Source organism: Scyliorhinus torazame, chromosome 1 (assembly GCF_047496885.1).
Source record: "Scyliorhinus torazame isolate Kashiwa2021f chromosome 1, sScyTor2.1, whole genome shotgun sequence".
NCBI lineage: Eukaryota > Metazoa > Chordata > Chondrichthyes > Carcharhiniformes > Scyliorhinidae > Scyliorhinus > Scyliorhinus torazame.
This window is the reverse complement of record NC_092707.1, coordinates 370,994,284-371,021,047: the sequence shown is the minus strand read 5'-3', so window position 1 is coordinate 371,021,047 and position 26,764 is coordinate 370,994,284. Positions and strand designations below refer to the sequence as shown.

The window sequence follows — 26,764 nt, the reverse complement described above, 5'->3', positions numbered from 1 at the left end:
AGACTGATCTGAAGTCCAGTGTAATTTGTCACAAGTATGAACACAAGTTTCACCCTTTGGTGCAGCTACTCTTTTAACTGCAATAGTAGAAAGAAATATTTGAGTACTCGTCACCTGAAGTCAAGTGCTGTGTTCACTCCTGAAGAGCAGGAACAATGTAGAGAGTGTCAACTCTGCGCATAGCAATGTATTCTGCAAGTTAAATAATAAAATTGCACAGCAAGGCTGCAGTTAGCAGTTTTCACAAAAACATTTATTTTCCGTTATTTTAGAATAATTGAAGCCGAAATACTGTTCGAAGTTACTTGGGGCCAAGCATCTCGTGTGGTTTGACCCACTGTTCAAATTGTTCGGGAGTAAGGAATCCCAACTTCACTGCCATTTCTTTCAGTGTTGTACCTTCTTTGTGGGCTGCCTTGGCAATCTTTGCTGCTTTATCATAGCCTGTTGGTAATGAGAAATAACAATCATCATTCCTTGGTTACAGAACAATCCTGAACTCTTCCAGAAATGTTATGGCAGTTAACGTTTCACATCACCTCAGAGGGCAATTCATGTAACTGGATTTTGTTCTCAGCTGCCTACAATGAAAAGCTAAATGTGCCAGTATTGATCAAGAACATACACTGTGGGTAAAGCTAACAACATAGAGTGTTACTCAATATACATACAAATCAAGACCACTGAATCAATGTGAAGATGGTATATCCACAAAGTCCTCCGCATTAACACTGGGGACCAGTGCCAATGTTGGGCAGCTGCTAGTCAAACAACATCCTCACGTAGTCATACCCTATTCAATGAATGGCTCAACAATACAGACGTCATTATCACCCCTGGCCTGCCAGTAGGATAAACCCATTAGTGCAGGCATACTGGTATTCAGTTGGTCTGAGGAGAGTTCTGAACATTGACTCCAGACAGCATGAAATTGCATGGCTTCTGGTTAAATGTGGGCAAGGAAACTTCTTGCTGATTACCATCCACCAACCTCCCTCAGCCATCCCCCCATGTTGAACACCACTTGGAGGATGCACTGAGGATCTGAATGACATCAGATGCATTCTGAGTGGGGAACTTCAATGTTCATCATTGAGAGACTTGGTATTGCCATCAGTGACTGAGCCAGCCGAGTCTTGAAACACATAGCTGCTGGAGTGGGCTTGCAGTAGGTGGTCAGAGAACCAACTCAAGGGAATAAACGACTGATCTCGCGTCAAATCCCATCTTTATACTGAATATCCTCCATTATGGGCAGCACGGTAGCACAGTGGTTAGCACTGTTGCTTCACAGCGTCAGGGTCCCAGGTTCCATTCCCACTTGGGTCACTGTCTGTGCAAAGTCTGCACGTTCTCCCAGTGTCTGCATGGGTTTCCTCCGGGTGCTCCCACAAGTCCCGAAAGACGTGCTGTTAGGTGAATTGGACATTCTGAATTCTCCCTCTGTGTACCCGAACAGGCGCCGGAATGTGGCGACTGGGGGATTTTCACAATAACTTCAATGCAGTGTTAACGTAAGCCTACTTGTGACAATAAAGATTAATTGAAAAAGAAAAATTTAAACCTGGCCTATTACCATTCTCACCTCTCATCCCGACTCAGACATATATTACTGTTTGTTCATCACCATTTCGTTCTACCCAAGAGTACTTTGAGAGCATAGAAACACAAAAAATAGGACCAGCGGGAGGCCATTTGGCCCTTCGAACCTGCTCCGCCATTCATTATGATCATCCAACTCAATAGCCTAATCCCGCTTTACTCCCATATCATTTGATCCCCCAAGTGCTCTATCTGTAGCCACCTGGGTTGGCCACTTCCCGACTTAAAATGGAGATCCGCAAAGACTACAGTGAAATTCAGCCAACACAGGCAAAAACTAGGAAGTGCAAAAATCCTGTGTATTAGAACCTGTAGAAGCCCAGACAGCACTGAAACTCACAGCCATCTGCATACTAATGAGCGATCCCCAGGACCAATCAAAACATTTAAGGTGAATAAGGCCAAGCCGGACTCCTCGACGCCAGCAGGAGCCAAGGCAAAGGAAGGCCAACGGACACCTAGGGACCGCCCAGCGATCAGGGAACAACTCCAGTATTGGAGAAATCGATCCAAGTGATCTTAACGTAGTCAAATCACTTGGAACCAGATACGTGGTCTGCCCCGAACAGCGCAAAGCCCCTGGGGACTATAAAGTAGAGCCCCCCCCAAAAGTTCAAATCGGTCTTCTTGGCAGGGTCACTCAGCAACTCGAATCAACCCTCGAGAGTGAACTGCCGAAGCTGCCGCTTCAACCAAGTAAGCCTCCAGTCAACGTACGCTATGAGATAGGCGCTCCTAGCTACCAGTCCATCCAGCTTTTGAATCCTGCAGACTCAGATCGAACGAAAGGCCATTTGTTCCCCATATCTGGTGGGCCAGTTCCGAAGCGAAGTATAGGCCTTTTAGTGATAGAGAATAGTCTAGTAAGTAGAGTTTTATGCATGAGTAGTGATTGACTGTGTATAATAAATGTGTTTTGATTTGAATCTTACTAATTGGTGTGTCGAGTTATTGATCAGTACTTGAACTTGAATCTCGTGGCGGCATCATAAAGATACCTGCCGACTCTAGAGCAAAGGTTATAGAAACAGAGCAAATTAAGAAAAGATACAACGGGCATCATTTAAGAGCCAACCAAAAGTTAGCAACATATTACTGGCGACATCTGCGGGGACCCAACTTAGAAGTGGCCTAACCACTCCGGGAGAACCTAAAATTTGAATTTGAATCCAATTGGGAACAGAAAAAACCCCACAAATGTTCAAGCAGTTCTGATCAATCCTCATAATTTGGAAGTGTGTTAATGCATGCGTAACTAACGTAAAACTGATAGATTTTTGTTGCGAAAAACTGTCGGGAGTTTGTATTCTGGAAAATAGCAAAAGCCGTACCCGTAATTACAGCACCTCCTTAGTACCCCTCGTTCCAAATTTTAAGAGAGTATTTAGAGAGGAAAGATGGCAATGCAGGCAATGCAACGCCTCATGAACCCTGAAGAATTCTTGGTTGCAGCGACCAGCAGCGAGTAGGACAGTGTCCCGTTTGGGAAGAAGAGATCAGGAAATATCTCAAAGAGAAAGGATGGCCCCTTTGGAGTGAATTCTGTGATGATGAGGAAACAGGACCCAGGAATATAGGACATACTTGGTGGGAGAACCTGTCAGAGATCCATAAGAAAACCTTAGGGAAAGCTCGCAAGCCGATGGCAATCGTGTCCTGTCTGACACAATTGCGAGGCACAGAGGAGGTCGTTCGGATGCTCCGCAAAGAGATAGAAGAGAGACATCGAATGAGCAAGGTCGATGTTAGCGAGATCGAGAAAGAGAATATAGAATTAAGGAGGAAGTTGGCACCAAAGGTTGGAGAGGTGGATGATGCCAAGTGGGCACACCAGTCTTGTCTGGCGCATCTGAGCAGCTTCCAAACCCAATATGAAAAGGCCTATCAGGACACGCAACGTGCAGTCCTGGTAAAAGAAACACAGAAACAGGTAGAGGCATTGCAAAGGCAGTGCAGCGATTTAAAACCAGCGTTAAGAGCACTCCATGCTGCTACCACGGAGCACAGATTTGTTTCTGCAGACGGAAAACCCCTCCCTTCAGCCCCATTGCTCCGCCACATTTTAGAGAAAGCACAGGACAAGACATTTGGAATTGTTAAAGAACAAAGAACAAAGAAACGTACAGCACAGGAACAGGCCCTTCGGCCCTCCAAGCCCGTGCCGACCATACTGCCCGACTAAACTACAATCTTCTACACTTCCTGGGTCCGTATCCTTCTATTCCCATCCTATTCATATATTTGTCAAGATGCCCCTTAAATGTCCCTATCGTCCCTGCTTCCACTACCTCCTCCGGTAGTGAGTTCCAGGCACCCACTACCCTCTGCGTAAAAAACTTGCCTCGTACATCTACTCTAAACCTTGCCCCTCTCACCTTAAACCTATGCCCCCTAGTAATTGACCCCTCTACCCTGGGGAAAAGCCTCTGACGTTCTAAAGTTCGAAGTCACCACTGTTCCTCCCCACCTGGAAATGTAAAAGCCGACGCACTGGCTAAAGCAGTTACACGCATGGACATTTTTGGACACCCCCCGAAAGTGCCCCAGTGAATGCAGTTCAGGTCTCACAGACTAATATCGAGGATTTAGTGCAGGCCCAGAAGCAAGATAGCAATCTCAGGGAGATTTTGAAAGGAAAATTTCCAGCACTTTACGTTAGATTTAAAAATGCACGAACCACACATGATGGTGTGGTCCTAAAAGACATCCTTTTATGTGGTTCCTGAACAGGACTGGAATCAGCTTATTTGTTTGTTCCATGACAGACATGGGCATCAGGGAATTGATCCCACTACAGCCCACCTCAGGCAGCTCTGTTGGTGGCCGAGTTTAAAAGACGATGTAACCCACTACGTTGAGAATTGCCTTATCCGTGCCCAAAACTATCCGGACAGATACGCAAAGAAAGCTCAAGTTAGCCACACCCGCCCCGTTAATGGCCCCTGGACTAACCTCCAGATTGATTTTATCGGACCATTGCCCCCTTGCAGGAATGCAGGAATGGTTACAAGTACGTATTAGTCGTCATAGACACTTTTACGAAATGGGTCGAGGCATTCCCATCCAGAACTAACACAGCAAAGACCACAGCCAAGATCTTAACCCACTACATCTTTACGAGATGGGTACTCCCCCGCAGCATTGAATCCGACCAAGGTTCCAATTTTACGGGACGTGTCATGAAGAACGTCCTCACGATATTTGGCATTACCCAAAAATTCCACATCGCATACCACCCCCAGTCAAGTGGTAACGTGGAGCAAATGAATCGGACGGACCCTAAAAGCAACCCTCAGAAAAATGGTCCAAGAAAACAACACCACTTGGGATTCAGTCCTCCTTTTGCGCTGATGGTATTGAGAAATACTGTTGCGACATCCACAGGATACACCCCACACACTCTAATGACCGGACGCCCCATGAAAGGCACAGAATTTTTATTAGGACTTGACTTGACCAGCCCCGAAGTGACGGCCCTCACACACGAGAACGCAGTAAAACAGTTAGTCAAAAATGTAAAAACGGCTCAGCTAGCAGCCCCAGTAAGATTAGGCACTAGAAAGAAACAGAGCAAAATCTGTCCTCCGTGGAGCAGCATGGAGTGCTCGTAATGCTCCTTTTAAATCGCTGCACTGCCTTTGCAATGCCTCTACCTGTTTCTCTGTCTCTTCTCTTACCAGGACTGCACGTTGCGTGTCCTGATAGGCCTTTTCATATTGGGTTTCGACAAGACAGGGCATGCGACTGAGTTTGAGGTAGGACAGCAGGTCTCTCTCCATTTACAACCCCAGCACATTCCTGTCACCGAAGTTTTCGGGTCCGTACTCCATTGCGGACAAAGTAAGCCCCTCCGTCTATAAAATTAAGTACCCCAACGGAGACTGCGTGGTTCCATATTAACCAGCTTAAGGCATATGGCCCACAGTCTAACCACGCACACGATGTCATGCTGACGCAGCAGACCACACCCCGCCCACACCCAACGTATCCCTACCCTCCCCCAACACGTCCACCCCGCCCACAGACTCGCCCTCAACTCCACCCCTGAACTCTAGACTCCGCCCCGGAATGCCCATGGACAGCAGCAGCAGAGACAGCGACTGTGATACAGACGATAGCCACAGCACGCCTCCCTACTATCCCCATGCAACAGAACCCACACCCAGCGAATCTGAACACGATTCAAGTGATCTCTTCCTGATCAAATTCCTCAACAAACCCCACCAAAGACCACCGCCCTACGATTACGACCCCAACTCCGTCCCCACAGAATTAGACACAACCTTTTGGCACCGTGACAATTCATACAGGCTCGTCCGAAACGACGAGATGGACCCTAAGTCACACCATGCAGCTTTATCCACCCTCATCCATTCCAGAGTATGGCTTCCGGGAGAAGAGGATGACTTTGAGTCTGACTCCCAAAACGAGAACCCCTTTGCGACCCTGTTCGCAACTGATAACTGAGGTGTCCAGATGATGTTTTAAAAAGGAACCGCTTGGGAGAAACAATGTCCTTTCTGATGGAACCTGCAGCATGTTGTTCAATGTTTGTTAGTGTTATTGTTAAGTGTTGTTTGTACACTCGGAAGTTCCACAGCCACACGCCATATTTGTCGGCAGAAACCTGTGAAAATTTGCCAGCATGCTTATCGGCAGAAACCGCTCTTCTGGTTCGACGGTAGAACCTTTACAGCAACCTCCCACGATGACTACATTTTTGCCCGTTCTTGCCGGTTGCTCAGGCAGTGGAGACTTTGGTCTCCGCCCTGCCCGAGGACCCCCCCCCCCTCTGGTCAGCTACACGCGGGTAGAGCACACACGGCATTGATCACTGTCCTACCTGGGGATTCCATCCAAATCTTACCCGCCGCGGCCCATACACACCTCATTTCGGCACTCTTGGTTCAAAAAGTTGTGTTTTGTTTTCGGGCAACCCTTAGGTTGCCATCCCTATGCTATTTACACCCTCAAACATTTGGATGGTAAATCGCACAGCCTGCGAGACGGTTTGCACTGTTTCAGTATTTTTTTTAAAAAGTGTGTCTTGTCCTGACTATTCGGTTTAAGAAGAAAAAAAAAAAAAAATGAGGGAGTCACACATGGTCACAAATTATAAAGGGAAATTGGCACTACAAGACAGACATGCTAAAGTACAAGATATTAACCAAGATAGTAACAGAAACTAAGCTTGATCCACAGAATTCCAGAAGCCCCAGGAAGAGAGAAGAAACGGAAAGGAAGAGATGAAAAGGAAAGAAGACAACAATGAAGACGTCATACGTGTTTTTTGACGTTATTGTAATTTGTATCCGGTTCCGCGCGAATGCGAACCCCCTGACCCCTGCCACACAGGCCATGAATGTTTCCCACCCCTACCATACACTACACACTGAAATAGTTAACCCCGAGATAGTCACCGACACACCATCATGGTGTGGCACGTTCATAACCTGGTATTCACTATCATACGGAATTGAAACCCTTCTAGTATTGGCGATACTCTGCAGCATCGTGCAGACTATCCGCAAGAGGAAATGGCGAAGGAGAGCCTACCGCTCTCGCACCCCGGTATAAAGGATAAGATCCCCTATTTTCGGTTTTCACCAGGCCCCCCGAACCATTTGATCTACAATAAACGACATTCGTTCGCCATCATTTTGCGAATAAAGACAACTGAGACCTCTGTGCTTGACTGCCAAGCCAGACAAACTTGTGTTGCTGCTATTTGTAAATTTAAAGTGTTGTAGATTATTTTTGATTGTTTGAGTGAGGATAGTTTATGGGAGATAGTTAGAGTTACCGTTTTGTTGTTGTTGTAATGCATGTCCCTGTCTGACTTAGCGCCACTTAGAATTGTTAGTTCAAATTTTCATTGCATAGTTATGGTCAGTGTAGAGGCCATGGAAGAGTGCTCGCTGGGTCAGGAAGTGAAGACAACGCAGTTATGTGATCTTTCACGCTTCGCGTTAGGGATCACAAGGAGTGAGTGCAGCCACTGGGTTGGCCACTTCCCGGCTTAAAATGGAGATCCGCAAAGAGTACAGGGAAATTCAGCCAACACAGGCAAAAACTAGCAAGTGCAAAATTCCTGTGTATTAGAACCTCCAAAAGCCCAGACAGCACTGAAACTCACAGCCATCTGCATACTAATGAGCGATCCCCGGGAATAATCGAAACATTTAAGGTGAATAAGGCCAAGCCAGACTCCTCGGTGCCAGCAGGAGCCAAGACAAAGGAAGGCCAACGGACACCTAGGGACCGCCTAGCGATCAGGGAACAACTCCAGTATTGGAGAAATCGATCCAAGTGATCGGAACGTAGTCCAATCACTTGGAACCAGATACGGGGTCCGCCCCGAACGGCGCGAAGCCCAAATCGGTCTTCTTGGCAGGGTCACTCAGCAACTCGAATCAACCCTGGAGAGTGAACTGCCTAAGCTGCCGCATCAACCAAGTAAGTCTTCAGTCAACGCATGCTACGAGATAGGCACTCCTAGCTACTAGCCCATACCAGCTTTTGAATCCTGCAGACTCAGATCGAACAAAAGGCCATTTGTTCCCATGACCTGGTGGGCCAGTTCCGAAGCTAAGTATAGGCCTTTTAGTGATAGAGAATAGTCTAGAAAGTAGAGTTTTATGCATGAGTAGTGATTGACTGTGTATAATAAATGTGTTTTGATTTGAATCTTACTAATTGGTGTGTCGAGTTATTGATCAGTACTTGAACTTGAATCTCGTGGCGGTATCATAAAGATACCTGGCGGCTCTGGAGCAAAGGTTATAGAAACAGAGCAAATTAAGTAAAGATACAATGGGCAACATTTAAGAGCCAACCAAAAGTTAGCAACATATCTAACTGCTTCTTGAAAACATACAATGTTTTGGCCTCAACTACTTCCTGTGGTAATGGATTCCACAAGCCGACCACTCTCTGGGTGAAGAAATATCTCCTCATCTCTGTCCTAAATGGCCCAACCCATATCCTCAGACTGTAATCCCTGGTTCTGGACACACCCATCATCTGGGAAAATCCTTTCTGCATCTAACCAGTCTAGACCTGTTAGAATTTTATATGTTTCTATGAGATCTCCCCCTCATTCTTCTGAACTCGGGCGAATACAATCCTAACCAATTCAACCTCTCCTCATAAGTCAGTCCTGCCATCCCAGAAATCATTGTGGTAAACCTTCGCTGCACTCCCTACAGAGCAAGAACCCGAGACCAAAACTGTACACAATATACCAGGTGTGGCCTCACCAATGCCCTGTATAATAGCAGCAAGCATCCCAGCTCCTGTACTTAAATCCTCTTGCTATGATGGCCAATGCCTGTTGTACCTGCATGCTTACCTTCAGTGAATGGTGTACGAGGTCTCGTTGCACATTTCCCTGGCCATTCAGATAATAGTCTGCCTTCTCTTTTTGCTACCAAAATGGATAACCTCGCATTTCTCCAAATTATACTGCATCTGCCATTCATTTGCCCACTCACTCAACTTGTCCAAAATCACACAGAAGGATCACTACATCCTCCCCACAGCTCACTCTCCCACCCTTGGACTTGGCGTTCTCTGCAAATTTGGATATTATATTTTGTTCCCCTATCTGAATCATTACTATATATTGTGAATAGCTGGGGTCCTTATGATATATGACTATATACTGGTGAATAGCACCAACTCCTGCGGTATCCACTTTGGTAGCAAATGCCAATTTGAAAAACACCCGTTAATTCCTGCTCTTTGTTTCCTGTCTGCCAACCAGTTTTCTATCCATCTCATTACACTACCCTGAATCCCATGCACTTTCATTTCACACACTAACCTCTTGTCAAAAGCCTTCTGAAAGTCCAAATATACCACATCCACTGGTTCCCCCTCGTCAACGTGACTAGTTACATCCTCAAAGAATTCCTGTAGATTTGTCAAGTATGACTTCCCCTGCATAAATCCATGTTGACTCTTTCTGATCCTGCCACTATTTTCTAAGTGCTCTGCTATAAAATCTTTAATAATTGATTCTCGAATTTTCCCTACCACCGATGTCAGGCCTATAATTCCTTGTTTTCTCTCTACCTCCCTTTTTAAATAGTGGAGTTGCAATAGCTACCCTCCAATCTGCAGGAACTGTCCCAGCATCTATAGAATCCTGGAAGATGACCACCAATGCATCCACTATTTCTAGAGCCACTTCCTTAGGTACTCTGGGATGTAGATCATCAGGCTCATATCCACAACACAGAATGCAGTGGTTCAGTCAGAGAGCCCACTGACAACCTTTTAGGTTAATAAATGCTGGCATGCTGCCCTAAATACCAGAAATGAATAATGTGTTTTAAAATTCATTTCACATTATTTATTAATTAAATGAAATGAAGTATCTTCCTGGTGGACACAGCAAATGCCTGAGGTGTTTGTCCCTGGAGCACGATCTGGAGAGCGGGCAGCTGTAAGACTCAAGCCAAGGTCAAATAATTGACACAGATGGTGCCAGTGCCACCTGAGCATTCCCATTCTGGGGCAGTTGAAAAGCCACAAGCACCGGTCTTCAACGTATCCCCATCCACTCTGGCAGAGTTTAATTGTTTGGCCACCATCCTCTTCTGGCTCTCGTATTGGCACCATGTCTTAAGCCATCTGGGTATCACTGTCTAGAATCTTCTCCCTAAAGCGTTATTACGTACACCCCTCTCCTTTAAGTACCTCCCTAAAAAGCTCTTTTGTCATGTGCGGGTCCCTTTAAGAAATGGGTGTTTATCAAATAGCTGCAGTGATGTCATTGTGTGGGTGGAGCTGGAATGTGATTCGGTCTTTTACTTTCGTTTTGAGCTGGAAGCTGCTTTGTATCTTGGTTTCATTTTCAGTTGGGGAGCTGCATTCAAGCAAGAAGGTGTATTTTGATTTCTCTATCTGCCTACTAAAGAATGTCTCCAGATCACTTGATGATTTCAAAGTAATACCTGTTTCTGTAAGGAATGCAAACCGACTGTCTTTGTTAAAAAGGTTTTATTGACTTATAGATGTTGTTCGGAAAGTTATTAAGGGTTACATTTAGAGTATTGTATCTGTGGGGATTATCAGTGTTGGTAGTTGATAAGATGTTTACCGTGTGTTTATAAAATGTTGTTATCTGGATTCATAGAATAAACATTGTTTTTGTTTAAACATACTTTAGATCTCTGTTGCATCACACCTGTAAAGTGGGCCCTTGTGCTCCCCATAACCAAACTCTATTAAAAGTTGTGGGTCAGGTGAACGCCATGATATAGTTTGGTGTTCTCTAAACCCTGGCCCATAATATCTTCGATCAAGTTTTCAGACCACCCTCCCTAATTTGGTAGCATAGTGGTTAGCACTATGGCTTCACGGTCCCAGGTTCGATTCCCGGCTTGGGTCACTGTCTGTGCGGAGTCTGCACGTTCTCTCAGTGTCTGTGTGGGTTTCCTCCCACAAGTCCCGAAAGACGTGCTAAGTGAATTTGATATTCTGAATTCTCCCTCTGTGTACCCGAACACAAAGGGGCGTTTCACAGTAATTTCATTGCAGTGTTAATGTAAGCCTACTTGTGACAATAAAGATTTAAAAAAAATTTTTTAAATCCTCCTCCTTTAGCGAAGCATTCATTTTCCTCGTGGCTGTGCTGTAACCTGGGATGTTTCACTGCAGTAAAGGTACTGTATAAGTGCAAAGTACTGCAGCTGTGGTCAATCTAAAGCGTTATGTCCAGAAACACAAGTGCGTTATGTCTACTACTGGAGTAATGAGCGATGAAAGCTTCATTGTACCAAATCACTTGATTACAAATTTCTTAACCTCCTATGATTCCTTTATTTCATACAGGGCAAAAGCAGACATTGCAATATTCACCAGTAAGGGTTCAACAAATTGGCTCTGAAGCATCCGACGCAACACTGCAAATTATCCCAACCCCTAACCTTCACTCACTGATTTGTGTACCAGCCCGCATCAGAGAGCAACTTCACATTTAATAAACCAGTTTTGCATCCAAACGATCTGAGCTACGATCATTCAGTTCTCCTCTCAACAGCAGTCTGCTTTTGACTCTGGTGGAAACACAAGCAGCCACCAAGGCCATGGCTTCGACCCTTCAAGTTTTGCACACTAGATTGATTTTCTTTTTAAAATCAATTCCTCCATTCAGGAACGGTTGCCAATATTCCACTTGCTCTCCTGATTCCAGCCATCCAATATTTTTCATTATGGAGGTAGGGGCCTGCTCTCAGAGATTTTAGTATTTTGTTTTAACTTATCCATCTCATTGCTTCTTTGTATAAAGATTCTATTAAGTGCCAACCAAAAATCTAGTTTGTCATCACGTACAGAGGAAATAAATAACATTCAAAATCAGTGCTCAGTAGCAGGGATTTTGCCATGCAGTGATGGTCAATCAGAGCAGGACTATTGATTCCACATATCTCACTGCTCTGCATCCTACTGGAAAGCAGCCCTTTCCCAAAATAAAAAAAGCAATAAAACCCACTAGTCAATCACTACTCTCTTACCAATATGAGGGTTAAGTGCTGTCACCAGCATTAATGACTCGTTCATTAACTTCTCAATCCTTTCGGTGTCAGCCTGAATTCCAACCACACAGTGGTCTGTGAAGGAGACACACGAATCTCCAATCAATTGTGCTGAATTCAGCACATTTTTGATCTGGAAGTAAAAAAACAAAATGTATTAAATCTCGGTAGTTCGAAAATGCAGTACGTTTGAAGAACTGAACATCACTCAATCTTTGTGATCACATCAAATCCATCCAAATCAGGAATGATGATGATGATAGTACTGCAAACTCCTCTTTCCCCAACCCAATTATGTCCTATCACGGCAGTCTTTAAAAAAGGGTTCAAGCCCCACCCTGGGGCTTGAGCACAAAAATCAAGGCTGACATACCATTTGCTGTGTTTGGCACCTTGCTCTGCATTGTAACCAATCACTGTTTGCCTATGTACCGTTTGTCAATGTACTCTGTTGATTCTTCTTTTTTTTGTCTACTATAAACGTACTGTGTACGTTCCCTTGGCGCAGAAAAATACTTTTCACTGTACTTCAAATCAATCAACCAGTGCAGTACTGAAGGAGTGCTGCATTGTCAGAAGTGCTGCATTTCACACTTTAAATTGAAACTCCATCTGCCTATTTGGATAGATTATGAAAGATTCCATGGCACTTTTTCTTCAAAGAAGAGCAGGGGAAGTTATCCTCATTTCCCTGGCCAATATTTATCACTCAATCAACATCACAATTACAGATTATCCGTTATCATGTTGCTGTTTGTGGGAGATTGCTGTGTGCAAAATGGCTGCCACGTTTTCTATATCATGACAGATACTACACTTTAAAAGCACTTCATTAACTTGTAACTTTTGAGAGGTCGAGAGGTTGTGAAAAGCGATTATATAAATGGAAGCCATTTTTCTCTCTCTGCATCAGAAAATTCTACCTTTTCAACAAAGCCAAAATTTTGGATCTCTCCAAGACAAAACCATCTGACTACAAAATTGCTGTGCTCCGGATTAAAAAGTCTGCAGGGAGAACAGGTATCATGCCTCATTTTCATGACGACGGTTTTGTCATCCACTCCAGCACACACATAGTTTGCTGAAAATGATACAGTACCGTTTACCATACAGTACCATTTACCATACAGGCAATGTTTCAAAGACCAACTAGAAAGACAACATTCAGAGTTTTGAAAGCTCTTAACAAAACCAGAAATACAATTCATTAAGTGGTGACGATGTGGAGCTCACAACTATGTGTGATAGCTGAAGAGAATATCATTTAAGGGCAAACTAGATAAGTAACATGAGGAAGAAGTGAAATTAAGCAAAAAGATCAGCCATGATCTCATTAAATGGCAGAGCAGGCTCGAGGGGCCAGATGGCCTACTCCTGTTCCTAGTTCTTATGTGCCAAATAGAGTTGGAGCAGACTTGTGTGGAGCTTATACACCACAGCATAGACCAAATGGTTTGCTATTGTGGTGTAAAGTGTCCATTTTAATTGTGAAGGACTGGGAAGATGACAATCAGCTCTAAACACTGGCAAACTTGAATGACCATGCCAACGTTTTCTTCTGTATGTCCCTGTCAGGCAGGGAGGAAATGGTCGAGTGAGGGAACCATGGTTTACAAAAGAAGTTGAGAAGTTAGTCTCACTTCGGTCATAGGTAAATTATTGGAAAGGGTCCTGAGGGATAGGATTTATGATCATTTTGAAAGATATAGCTTAATCCAGGATAGTCAGCACGGATTTGTGAGGGGTAAGTCTTGCCTCACAAGTTTGATTGTACTCATTGAGGAGGTAACTAAGTACATAGATGAAGGTAGAGCAGTTGACGTCATATACTTGGATTTTAGTAAGGCGTTTGATAAGGTGCCCCATGGTCGGCTCATGCAGAAAGTAAGGAGGCATGGCAGAGAGGGAAATTTGGTCGATTGGATCAGTAACTGGCTATCACATAGAAGACAGAGGGTGGTGGTAGATGGTAAATTTTCATCCTGGAGCCCAGTCACCAGCGGTGTACACAGGGATCAGTGTTGGGTCCTCTGCTATTTGTGATTTTTATCAATGACTTGGATGATTTAGTTGAAGGTTGGGTTAGTAACTTTGCTGATGACACTAAGATTGGTCGAGTAGTGGATAATGTGGAGGGCTGTTGTAGGCAGCAGAGACATTGATAGGATGCAGAGCTGGGCTGAAAAGTGGCAGATGGAGTTTAACCCTGATAAGTGTGAGGTGATTCATCTTTGTCGGACAAATTTGAATGCAGATTACAGGGTTAACGGCAGGGTTCTGAAGAATGTGGAGGAGCAGAGAGATCTCGGAGTTCATGTCCATAGATCTCTGAAAGTTGCCACCCAAGTGGATAGAGCCGTGAAGAAAGCCTATAGTGTGTTAGCATTTATTAACAGGGTCGATTGAGTTTAAGAGCTGTGAGGTTATGCTGCAACTGTACAAGACCTTGGTTAGACCACATTTGGAGTATTGTGTGCAGTTCTGGTCACCTCATTATAGGAAGGATGTGAAAGCATTGGAAAGGGTGCAAAGGAGATTTACCAAGATGCTGCCTGGATTGGAGGGTAGGTCTTATGAGGAAAGGTTGAGGGAGCTAGGGCGCTAGGATAAATATTGCTCAAGACCCTGCTTAGCTCTTTGGCATACATCTCAGAAAGCTTCTGAATCTTCCGCTCTCCAAAGGATGGCTCACAGGATGCATCAGGCAATGAATCTCTTTGGCTTTATTATTCAAGTTCCTGTGACAATCAGTAGCAGTTTGTACTTGGTAATTATGGTCACTTCCTGCCCCCACCACCAATCCGAAATGATTGATTGCTCTTCTTCTGCACCATCTTAGCATCAGCAATGCAGCTAATCACACTACAATTCTAGAAATAATTTTTCACCCACCCTGCAACCCAATAGTCTATAAATTTTGCAGATTATTAAAAATATACACATATATGAAGGTCGGTATATCAAATATAGTTGGAGTTAAAAGAAAATCTATTATTACACAGTTACTTAGGGCACTTCTTCATGTTATATCACTTTATATGTAGCAATGCTTACGTCTGGACCTCTTACACTTAACACCATCTAATTCCTATGGGGGGAAAAAAAAAACAGGTTTCCTGGTACTTACCATCAAGGGTTTAAAAACATTCAACTCAAAGTGGCCATTACTTCCTCCAACAGTAACGGCAACATGATTTCCCATGACCTGTGCCGCTACCATTGTAATAGCTTCACACTGGGTGGGGTTCACCTTACCTGTCAAAACACAATTTGCACTTGCCATGAAAATTTAATCGCACATTCCCAAATATTGGACATTTCAGTAAATTATTGATTTCTACTGTAAAAGCATGATGGCTGCAAAAAGCACTTTTTTGTGCAAAAGTAAAACTGCCTTCCTTAAGATTAGCAATTATCCTGTCCACGCTTAACATTGTCTCAGTCGGCTGTGGTTCCTCAAAACCTGGTGGTACAGTTTCTTGAAAAGTAGAATACAGTGGATGCTAGAATCTGAAATCAAAACAGAAAATGCTAGAAATCCCAACAGGTCAGGCAGCACCTGTGGAGAGAGACACATAAGTGGCCTAGATCCTCCAGTCTCCAGATGATCATACCTCAGAAGATCCTGTGGGGGACTCCTCATAATTCTGAATTTGAGTTGGAGACTTCAGAAGATTCCAACTGACTTACCTGGATAATTACGCAGGAAATGTTAGACTGCTCCCACCCTCAGACACCACCACCACGGCCCCCCCCCCACCCCCCCCCAACTACAATCACAACCCACCGACCTCATCACCCGACATAGCTGGCATCCTACCCACCCTGCCACCATCTACCGTGCCCACCCTACCGCATTACCCACATATCTCACTCACATTACATCATTAATACAGCAAAAAGTTACTTAAATGTATCAAATCTTTTCACTACCCCAGCGAGCAAACGAATAAAGACTTTTCAAAATACGATGTGGAGATGCCGGTGTTGGACTGTGGTTGGCACAGGAAGAGGTCTTACAGCACCAGGTTAAAGCCCAACAGGTTTGTTTCGAATGACTAGCTTTCGGAGCACAGCACCTTCATCAGACGAGTGAAGAGGTGGGTTCCACAACCACAAATATAGACAAAGTCAATGATGCAAGGCAGAACTTGCATCACTGACTTTTGTCTATACATGCTGTTAGGAACCGAAAATAGGAGAAACACTGAAACATGTAAAGAAAAGGAAACAAAAATCAGGGCTGGGATTATAGAACTCAATGTTGAGTCCAGAAGGCTATAAAGTGCCAAATTAAAAGATGAGATGCTGTTCCTCAATCTCGTACTGAGCTTCACTGGAACAGTGCAGTAAGCCAAGGCTAGGGATGCCTGTGTAATAAGGTGGAGAATTAAAATGACACGCCACCAGAAGCTTGGGTCAGGCTTGCAGATTGAACAGAGGTGCTCCACAAAGCAGTCGCCTAATCAGTGTTTGATCTCCACAATGTAGAGGATATCACATTGTGCGCAGCGAATATAAATTGAAGGAAGAGCACATAAATCATTGCTTTACATGGAAGGAATGTTTGGGGCCTTGGGCAGTGAGGAGAGGAGGTAAAAAAGGGCAGATGTTACACCTCCTGCGCTTACATGGAGAAGGTGTCATGAAAATGGGATGTGGGAGTGGACTAGGGGATCAGGACAAACGGTCCATTTGGAATGCTGAAAAGGGAAGGGGAAGATGTGTTTTGTAGAACCCTTAACAGTTCAGAAGGAGGCCATTCAGCCCATCAAATTTGCACCAATCCAATGAAAGACAATCCTAATTTGACCCAATCTCCCGCCCATCCCCGTAACAGCATGTAACCTTTTGGTTTGGTGTTTTGTGGTGGTATCATGCTGGAAATGGTATAAAACGATCCGTTGAATACGGCGACAGATAGAATGGAAGGAGAAGTTTATGGGTGGCTCGGTGGCACAGCCGTTAGCACTGCTGCCTCAGTGTCTGGGACCCGGGTTCAATTCCGGCCATGGGTGACTGTGTGGAGTTTGCACTTTCTCCCCCCAGTGGTGTGGGTTTTCTCTGGGATGCTCCGGTTTCCTCCCACAGTCCAAAGATCTGGTGGATTGGCCATGCTGAATTGCCCCTTAGTGTTCAAAAGGTTAGGTTGGGTTACAGAGATAGGGTCAGGGCATGGGCCTAGGTAGGGTATCCTTTCCAAGGATCGGTGCAGACCCGATAGGCTGAATGGCCTCCTTCTATACTGCAGAGATATTTCGATTCTTAGACAAGGGGAATCATATTGTGGTTCTGGGAGGGCGGGGAATGGATGAGGGCAGAAGTGTGGAAAATGTGGCACACATGGTAGAGGGTCCTGTCAACCTATGAAAAGCTGTTGTGGAAGGTTGCATTATCAGAACAGTTAAGACAGAGACAGAAGACCAGGGACAATTAACTGGAATCCCGACAAGATGTTGGGTATGGGTCAGGTTTGCTGTACTAGTCAGCTAGTCAGTGGATGTATAATGACTATTAGTTGACTATTAGACTATGACCAGAAATGGAGGCAGTAAAGTTAAAGAAGGGAAGAGTCGGAGATGGACAAAGTGAAACACAGAAAGATAGAAATTGAAGTAAAAGTTGACAAAGCTTTCCAATCCAGGGCAAGGGCAGAATATGGCATTGTTAGTCATCATTTCTAATTTTTCCAAATTTGATGAAAGGTCACAGCCCTGAAATATTAACTCTGTTTCTTTCTTTACAAATACTGCTGCGTATTTCCAGCATTTTCTCTCAAAATATAAAGACAGAAAATAGAACGAATAGGCCATTTGACCCTTCAAGCCTGCTCCGCCATTCATTATGATCATGACTGATCATCCAACTCAGCAACCTGTTCCTGCTTTCCTCCCATATTCTTTTGATTCCTTTAGCCCCAAGAGTTATATCTAACTCCTTCTTGAAAACGTGCCTCAACTGCTTTCTGTGCCTGTGACTCACACTCCCTGGGTGAAGAAATTTCTCCTTATCTGAATCCTAAGTGGTCTACCCCAGGTCCTCAGACTGGGACCCCTTGATCTGGACTCCCTGGTCATCAGGAACATCCTTCCCACAGAGGGAGCATCTGGTGTCGCTCTATGCCGATGACCTCTTGCTGTATGTTTCAGATCCGTTGGAGAGTATGGGACGGATTATGGGCCTGCTGGGGAGGTTTGGAGGGTTCTCGGGATACAAGCTGAATGTAGGGAAAAGCGAGGTATTCCCGGTGAATGAGCTGGCACAGCGGGCTAATTTAGGGGGGGGGGGATGCCATTTACGGCAGCGAGGGATAGGTTTAGGTACATGGGGATTCAGGTAGCGATTGAATGGACGGGGCTCCATAAGTGGAACTTAACAAAGCTGGTGGAGGAGGCATGGGAGGATCTTAAGAGGTGGGATACACTGCACTTAACGTTGGCGGGGAGGGTCCAAGTGGCGAAAATGAATATTCTGCCGAGGTTCTTGTTTATCTTTCCGGTTCTCCCGATCTTTATATCAAAGGCCTTTTTTCGGAAAGTGGACACAATCATCTCTGACTTTGTATGGTCAGGGAAGGTGCCAAGTGTGGGGAGGACCCTGCTACAGAGGCAGAGGCAGCGGGGGGGGGGGGGGGGGGGGGGGGGGGGGTTGGCGTTGCCAAACTTGCTTCATTATTATTGGGCAACGAATGTGGACAAGGTCCGGCGGTGGTGGGAAGGAGAAGGGGTAGAGTGGGTTAGGATTGAGGAGGAATCTTGTAAGAGGTCTAGTTTGAGGGATATGGTGACGGCAGCATTGCCAATGGCTCCGAGTAGGTAGGTATTCAGGGAGCCCAGTGGTGCAGTCCACGGTGAAGATATGGAATCAGCTGAGGAGGAATTTTAGGGTGGAAGGGATGTCAGTGTTAACGCCGCTGTGTGAGAATCATGGGTTTGAGGAGGGGGGGGGGGGGGGGGAGAAAGAGAGAGAGAGAGAGAGAGAGAGAGAGAGAGAGAGAGAGAGAGAGAGAGAGAGAGAGAGAGAAGAGGGATGAATAGTGTACACAGGAGGTGGAGGGAAGTGGGGCTGGTCAAGGTGAGGGATTTGTATTTGGAGGAAGAGTTTGGCAGTCTGGAGGAGCTAAGGGAGAGGGTAGAGCTGCCGAGGGGTAGTGAGTTCAGATATCTACAGGTTAGGGACTTTGCACGAAAGGTCTGGAAGGGGTTCCCTAGATTGCCGGGATACACCCTGCTGGAGCGACTGCTGCCTACGGATGTGGAAGGGGTGGGAAGAATTGGGGATTTTTACAAGTGGCTGGGGAGGCAGGGAGGCGAGCGGATGGTGAAGGTCAAGGAGAAATGGGAAGCGGAGTTGGGAATGGAGGAGTATGGAGTGAGGCACTGCAAGGGTAAACGGGACCTCTTCTTGTGCAAGGATGAGCCTGATACAGTTTAAGGTGGTGCACAGGGTGCATATGATTCAGGTGAGAATGAGTGGGTTCTTTCAGGGGGTAGCAGATGAGTGTGAGAGGTGTGGGCTGGGGCCTGCGAATCATGCGCATATGTTTTGGGGTTGTGAAAAATTGGGAAGATTCTGGGCGGGTGTGTTCACGGCCTAAGCCAGGACAGTGGAGGAGGGAGTGGACTCGGACCCTTTGGTGGCGATATTTGGGGTTTCAGAGAAGCCGGAGCTCATGGAGAGGAGGAAGGCCGATGTCTTGGCCTTCGCCTCTCTGATTGCACGGTGACAAATTTTGCTGGAGTGGCGGTCGGCATCGCCACCGGGGGTAGGGTGACCTGTATGACTTCCTGCGGTGAGAGAAGTAAAGTATGAGTTAAGGGGCTCAGCAGGGGAGTTTGAGAAAATGTGGGGGATTTGTGTGACCGTGTTTGAGGAGCTGTTCGTCACGAGGGGTGGGGGTGAAAAATCTGTACAAACTGTATAGTTGATTGTTGGGAAGTATGCTTCCCGGGGTGTTTATTTGCTGTAACCTACTTTGATACAAGCTTGAATAAAATGCATTTAAAAAAAAAGGAACATCCTTCCTGCATCTACCATGTCTAGGTTTCTGTGAGAACCCCCTTCATTCTACTAAACTTCAGCAAATATAATCCTAACTAATCCAAGCTCTCCTCATACATCAATCCTGCCATCCCAGGAATTGGTTTGGTAAACCTTTGATGCACTCCCTCCATAGCAAGAGCATCCTTCCTCAAAAAAGGAGACTAAAATTGCAAAAAGTATTCCAGGTGCGGTCTCCATCAAGGCTCTGTATAACTGCAGCAAGACATTCCTGCTCTTGTACTTGAATCCTCTCGCTATAATGGCCAAAATACCATTTGCCTTCTTAACCTGCATGGTTACTTTCAGCGACTGGTGTACAAGAACACCAAGTCTCGTTGCACATTCCCCTCTCTGTAGCTATTCAGATAATAATCTGCCTTTCTGGTTTTGCTACCAAGTGGATAACATCACATTTATCCACGCTGTACTGCATCTGCCATGCATTTGCTCACTCATTCCACTTGTCCAAATCATACTGAAGCATCTCTGCATCCTCCTCACAGCTCACCCTCCATCCAGCTTTGTGTCGTCTACAAATTTGGAGATATTACATTTAGTTCCCTCATCTAAATCATTTATATTGTAAATAGCTGGGGTTCTAGCACCAATCTCTGCGGTACCCCACTCGTCACCGCCTGCCACTCGGAAAAAGACCGTGCTACAGTTTTTTGGTCTGTTAACACAAAGGACAATCATATGCACAATTTTGCAAAGATAACTTGGCTGAGAAGCATTGACTTGGCCCAAGACCTTGCTGATGGAAAAAAGGTACATGGCATTCATGCATTTGTCCTGATGACTGTAAGATGAAAAGCTACAGCAACATATCTCTCTTTACAGCAAAAAAGGAATTAAAAAACGTCAGCATAGTGACACCAAAATTAACTGGGAGTAACTTTCTGCACATAATTTGCATTTGTCACTATCCGCCACTCACTGTCATTTGCTGGAGAGGTAATCCTGCTTTTATCAGGCGAGTTTTCAATCGTGGAGTTCTGCTTGCTGTAATTGTTTTCCGACTCTTTAAATATAGTCCATTTTCTGTAGTGTGCAGAAATTCTGTTGGCTGCAAGTCCTGCAGTTAAGTCCCATCTCGGCCAACTCAACAACTGACATAATGGTGTCAATGCTCACTCGGATATTTTTTAATAAATATCAGTACAGGTTGCTCTCGCATCTCCTAACACACCTCCACCGCATTTCCCAAGTGTAAAGTTATGATACTTGTGCTACCGACAGCCTTTAGAAGAACCCAACGGGGCCAGAGAGACAGATTTTTAAAATCATTTTTTTCCCGTTAGGGCTCCATTTACCTGCAACCACACAGAGCTGAATAACCTCCATCTTACAACAATAGTAATTGCAACTTTGCGACCTTGCAGCACCAGCCCAAGGTAAAGGAGGGAAATTACATTTGGAGGTTGAGCACTGTTGCTTCAAGATCTATTAAAATAACAAAATACTGTAACAGCAGTTACAGGAGAAACAAGCTTAGGCCTCCCGTTTGGGTTGCTGGTTGAAGAATGATGATATATGGGCTATTAAAGAAAATAAAACAGGAATAAAAAAAGGCAAGAAAAAAGTGCACTACATAATTACAACTAACTTGCTAAATCATTGCAAAGATGAGGAAATCACCTTCAACTCCCATTAAAAAGCAGTAAAATTCACCATCAGGAAATTCTTAATAGCAAACCATTAAATTCATAATTTGAAAATAAAGCTGATGTTAGCAGGTACGCAGGCCACAAAATATTCATTTGTCTAATACTTTAATGCATGCATCATACATTTAAAATAGTCATCCAGAACTTGAATAACGGAAACGAGACAGATGTTGCAGAAGCTTTTCATTCTTCACTCAACAGGACAAATGAAAGAGTGCCAAATTTCAACTGGTTGCATTAATTTATACGACTGGAGAAAAAAGGTGGCGCTGACTGGATGGCAACAGAACTCTGATTGACCATGGTGTTGCCATGGAAAAAGCAATAGGGAACTAGGCTCCCCATACATTCAGGTGACTCAAAAACAGGCGCAAAGCTTGAACATATTTTTTGTTTGCCGAGAAAGGGTTTCTGCGTAAACGCGTGTCATTTTTAAAAAGCTTAAATGAGCCAGTTACAAGCTTGACCTGATTATCGTTTCTTGGTTGTTATTCTCTTAACCTTGGGAATTCCAGAGTTCACTATTATTTTACCCATGGCAATGCCTTGGCCAATCAGAGTTGCCAATCAATCAGCACCCATTTTTCTCCAGTAGTATAAACTGTTGAGACTGTTGGAAATTTGGCTCTCTTGCATTTGTGCTGATGGGTGCAAAGCGAAAAAGCTTCAAAACAAGTCTCTCTTTTAAGCAGTATATGTAAGATTTAAAATAAATGGATTAGTGCCTCCACTATAACAGTAAAGATGTAACCAAGATTTATATACCTATACCAACGTAATTAAGTGTACTTTCCCCATAGTTGTGGCTCCACATTTCTCGGGAGATATATCAATAGTTTTCGGAGTATTCCTCTGCTAAAGGGCTTTTAAGCATAAATATTCTGCAAACCTATCAAGCCTTTTACAGGTGTACATTTTAGAGATAGAAATCTGCTCTTTTGCTCCATTGGACCACTGAAAAGGAATTGCAATAAAGTTTAAATCACAGTTATAGATTTTGTGCCATGCATGCATTCCAAAAGACAGGGTAGCAACATCTATCAAAACAGCATCTTCCGACAACACTTGTCTGAACTCGGATTGTAGGATTACCTGGCATGATGCTGCTTCCTGGCTCATTTTCAGGCAAGATGAGTTCACCCAAACCAGAGCGAGGTCCAGATCCCAGAAAGCGAATGTCATTGGCCACCTTCATCAAACTGCAGGCAACAACATTCATGGCACCACTCAGTTCAACCAAGGCGTCGTGCGCAGCAAGAGCTTCAAATTTATTAGGTGCAGTTATAAATGGTAAACCTGAAAACAAAGGCAACATTTATTTTCCGTTGTCATTCTGCATCGCCTGCCAATTGGGCTATATTCGCACATTCTGATGTGCATGGAATACCACCCGCTGCCAGTATAACTGTAGAAAATCCAAATATTTCTCTGAGCAAAAGGTAATGATGGTCCTGCCAGCATTTGACAGCTTGATCCCACTGAACACAGAAGTACTTCTCACTAGTCAAAGCAAGATTGGTTTTGTTTTTCTGTGAGCCAGAGCTGCAGGGATTTTCTGTTTAATGCAAGACAGCTGGAGACAAGCAATAGAAAAATAGAAGACAAAAATGGAATAAATGCTTAGAATATCCTAACAGGGAGCTGTCTGGTAACAAGCTTAGTATTTAACTTGTCAAAATTCAGTCTGCTGTTCTAATTTTGTTAAACATCATTATCTCAAAATAAACGAGACAAAGTGCTGTGATAGGGTGTGCCTAGCACAAGTGGTAACATTGCAGATTTTTAGTACCCAATATGCACTGTATATAGGAAAATGGAATCCTCATTCAAAATGTAAAGCAAGTCAGTCACCATCCAAAACAGAAAAAGTTAATGCTTTGGAAAACTGAGCATGTTTTTATGTTATTTCAGATCTCCATTCACAGGCTTTCTTTTCAGCTCTCTGCAATGGTACACACTGAACTTATTCATGTCACACAATTGTCTTTATATGTAAACGGTAGTAAAATTTTGAACATTTTAAAATAGAACTGAATTATCAATAAAAGCTTATAGTACATATACTGTTTAATGATCCAACTGACCTGTGAGCTCTGAGACTTTGGCAGCCACTTTCTCCGCAAACCCTATCCGCGTGTTCAATCCTGTTCCTACTGCAGTTCCGCCAGCTGCTAGCTCATATATTCTTGGCATTGCAGCCTTAATCCGTTCCATACTATATTTTATTTGCTGTACATAGCCACTAAACTCCTGAACATGAATAAAAACAACAGGCAGTGAATTTCCATCAATATTTTAAAACAAAAATCTTAACACAATGTAAGTCAAGATAATTTAAAAGAACATTTCCACAGGAAGGCACCATGGTCACAGTATTTTCAGAAAATGTTTTTTTAAAGACCAGGTTAGCAAGCTAACATTTTGTCTTGGGAGACTGGTGTTTCAAATCAACCTAGATTGATGTGATGATAGTTTTCTTTCACTTGAGTAATCTCAATCCAGTATGAGACACAGCACAAAATGGACAATTTTCTAAAAATTAGCAATTTCGCTCGGAGAAGCTGCAAGCACTGAGTGTGTGGGAAGCTAGTGATAAAATAAATTGCACTGCTGCCATAGCAGAACTCTGCTGAATTTAGACAATGCACAATGTTAGAGCAGAGTAGAAGGAGCTTTAGAGATGGCATTGTTAATGAAAATGGGTTCCCCAGCACTAATATCTTGATTAACACACAAATTCATAGATTCTTCCCAAATTACTCGGCGCCGAAGTGGCAGCCACACAAAGGCATCAAATCATTTTGATATTATGGTTATAGAATGGAAACTGGGTCCCGGTTGCCAGCTTTCACCTCAATAATGTTCTCCAACAGTTTACCCCAATTCGCTGTGTGTAGCTAGTCAAATCATGGTATGGATAATTGCATTTTTATTAGTAAATAAAAAACGAGTAATGAATACCATCGTTGGGCATGTGATTTCAATACTCATATTTGCACAATGTTAATGTGTACTTTAACCTTTTTGTGCGTTTGTTGGCAAGGTGAAAAGCGGAGTGTGTTTTCATCATTGCATAATTACTTGTTTATTACTTATTGATCTGCTTAAAATCATGGGTAACGGAGGTGAAAACACCAGATTTCAGCACCATGGAATCACTGGCTTCAGTGTAAGATTTTGATAATTCTACTAATTTTTAGGGTTTGTTGTTGGCCTGTAATATCTATGGATCTTATTCTTGAATGACTTTTTAAATGGTTTGGTTTCAATTTGTTAGTGAGACAATTTACAGTCAAAGTAGTTGGGATTCTTTGCAGGCAACGCTGTTGTTGTGTTTATGAAAAACAACATTTAATTGGTTTACGACTCTAGTTGCCCAAGAGTCTTTATTCAGCAGCTGTTTGAAGAAATGGCCAAAAGTAGTTTGCCCTTACAATGACCCCTTATGTTTAAACAAATCGTGCATTGCTTTAATTGATCTGTACAAGAAGGAAAAAGTTTTATTTTCTGATATTACGATGGGATTCTTAACATTTATTCTTAATGGTTTTAACATCCGTGGGGTTTGGTTAAAATATGTTGACAAGAGGCAATCTCTCCTGGTTCTTTTCCATCTGTCGACAGCCTTTGACATGGTTGATCACACCATTCTCCTCCACTTACTGTACACCATAGGTACTTGGTGGAGCTGTACTGGTCTAATTCTATTCTTAGTTATCCAACCTTAACCAGAGAACCAGCTGCAATGATGTAGCTTTCCATTCGGAGGGTCACTGCCAACCCGATGGGGACAACACACACGCACGCACACAATTTTAATTGCTCCACCACTGGTGGTGCCCCCCCCCCCCCCCCCCCCCCCCCCCCTCCCTCCAAAGTCGCTCTGCCTCTCTTTTCTTCTTTCAGATGCCCCTTAAAACCTACATTACAGTGATCAAGCTTTTGGTCATCTGACTTAATATCTTATGGGATTGTGTCTAATTTTCTTTTGAAAATGCCCGTGAAGCACCTTGGAACATTCTGCTACCTTAAAGGTGCTATGTCAGTACAAGTGGAGATGACAAAATCATACCAAAAAATGGCGAAAGGGAACGGGATGAAATTGGTCTTTATTGTTACCACAAAACTGTGATCAAAATCAGTAGCCTGTTTTACACGTGGCTCGATTTTCTTTACAATTGACTAAATGATAGCAGATTATACACAAGTAAATTTATCAATGCAAGACGCTTTCTACTAAAATTAGTGCAAATGACTATAGATCATAGAATTTACAGTGCAGAAGGAGGCCATTCGGCCCATCGAGTCTGCACCGGCTCTTGGAAAGAGCACCCTACTCAAGGTCAACACCTCCACCCTATCCCCATAACCCAGTAACCCCACACAACACTAAGGGCAATTTTGGACACTAAGGGCAATTTATCATGGCCAATCCACCTAACCTGCACATCTTTGGACTGTGGGAGGAAACTGGAGCACCCAGAGGAAACCCACGCACACACAGGGAGAACGTGCAGACTCCGCACAGACAGTGACCCAAGCTGGAATCGAACCTGGGACCCTGGAGCTGTGAAGCAATTCTGCTATCCACAAGGCTACCGTGCTGCCCCTTTTTTTTTTTTTAAATGGCGCCCCACTTTAAGGCATATCAAACCAGTTCGCAGCAGTATTCTTATTCCCCTTCCTTCTGGGATTTCACCACAGCTGTGCCTGTAGCTTAGTCAGCCATTTCTACTGGACAACAATGTTGAACAGCTGCAGTAAAATTAAAGGTGGCTTTAGTGCTGTGGTCAGATCAGTGGCACATTATACTGGTGGGCCAGTTTAGGCTACATCCTACACGGTGAGTTCTAAATCTCAGTTGCTCTGTCCGAGAAGCATTAACAATCGTGCATGTAGACTGGCTGC

The 26,764-nt window shown here is 44.0% G+C and overlaps 1 protein-coding gene across 3 annotated transcripts in view; it reads right to left on the bottom strand.

Moving 5' to 3' along the window:
• Window positions 1-231: 231 nt before the first annotated feature.
• The window catches only part of fh (fumarate hydratase), a 39,023-nt gene continuing 12,490 nt past the window's right edge, over window positions 232-26,764 (bottom strand). For all 3 annotated transcript variants that reach the window (XM_072511476.1, XM_072511493.1, XM_072511484.1), the window contains exons 6-10: window positions 23,941-24,106; window positions 22,949-23,152; window positions 15,274-15,401; window positions 12,126-12,279; window positions 232-444 (exon numbers count right to left, since the gene is read on the bottom strand). In XM_072511476.1, the coding sequence (XP_072367577.1) occupies window positions 302-444; window positions 12,126-12,279; window positions 15,274-15,401; window positions 22,949-23,152; window positions 23,941-24,106 (795 nt within the window). In that variant the 3' untranslated portion in view covers window positions 232-301. The remainder of the gene's footprint in view (window positions 445-12,125; window positions 12,280-15,273; window positions 15,402-22,948; window positions 23,153-23,940; window positions 24,107-26,764) is intronic.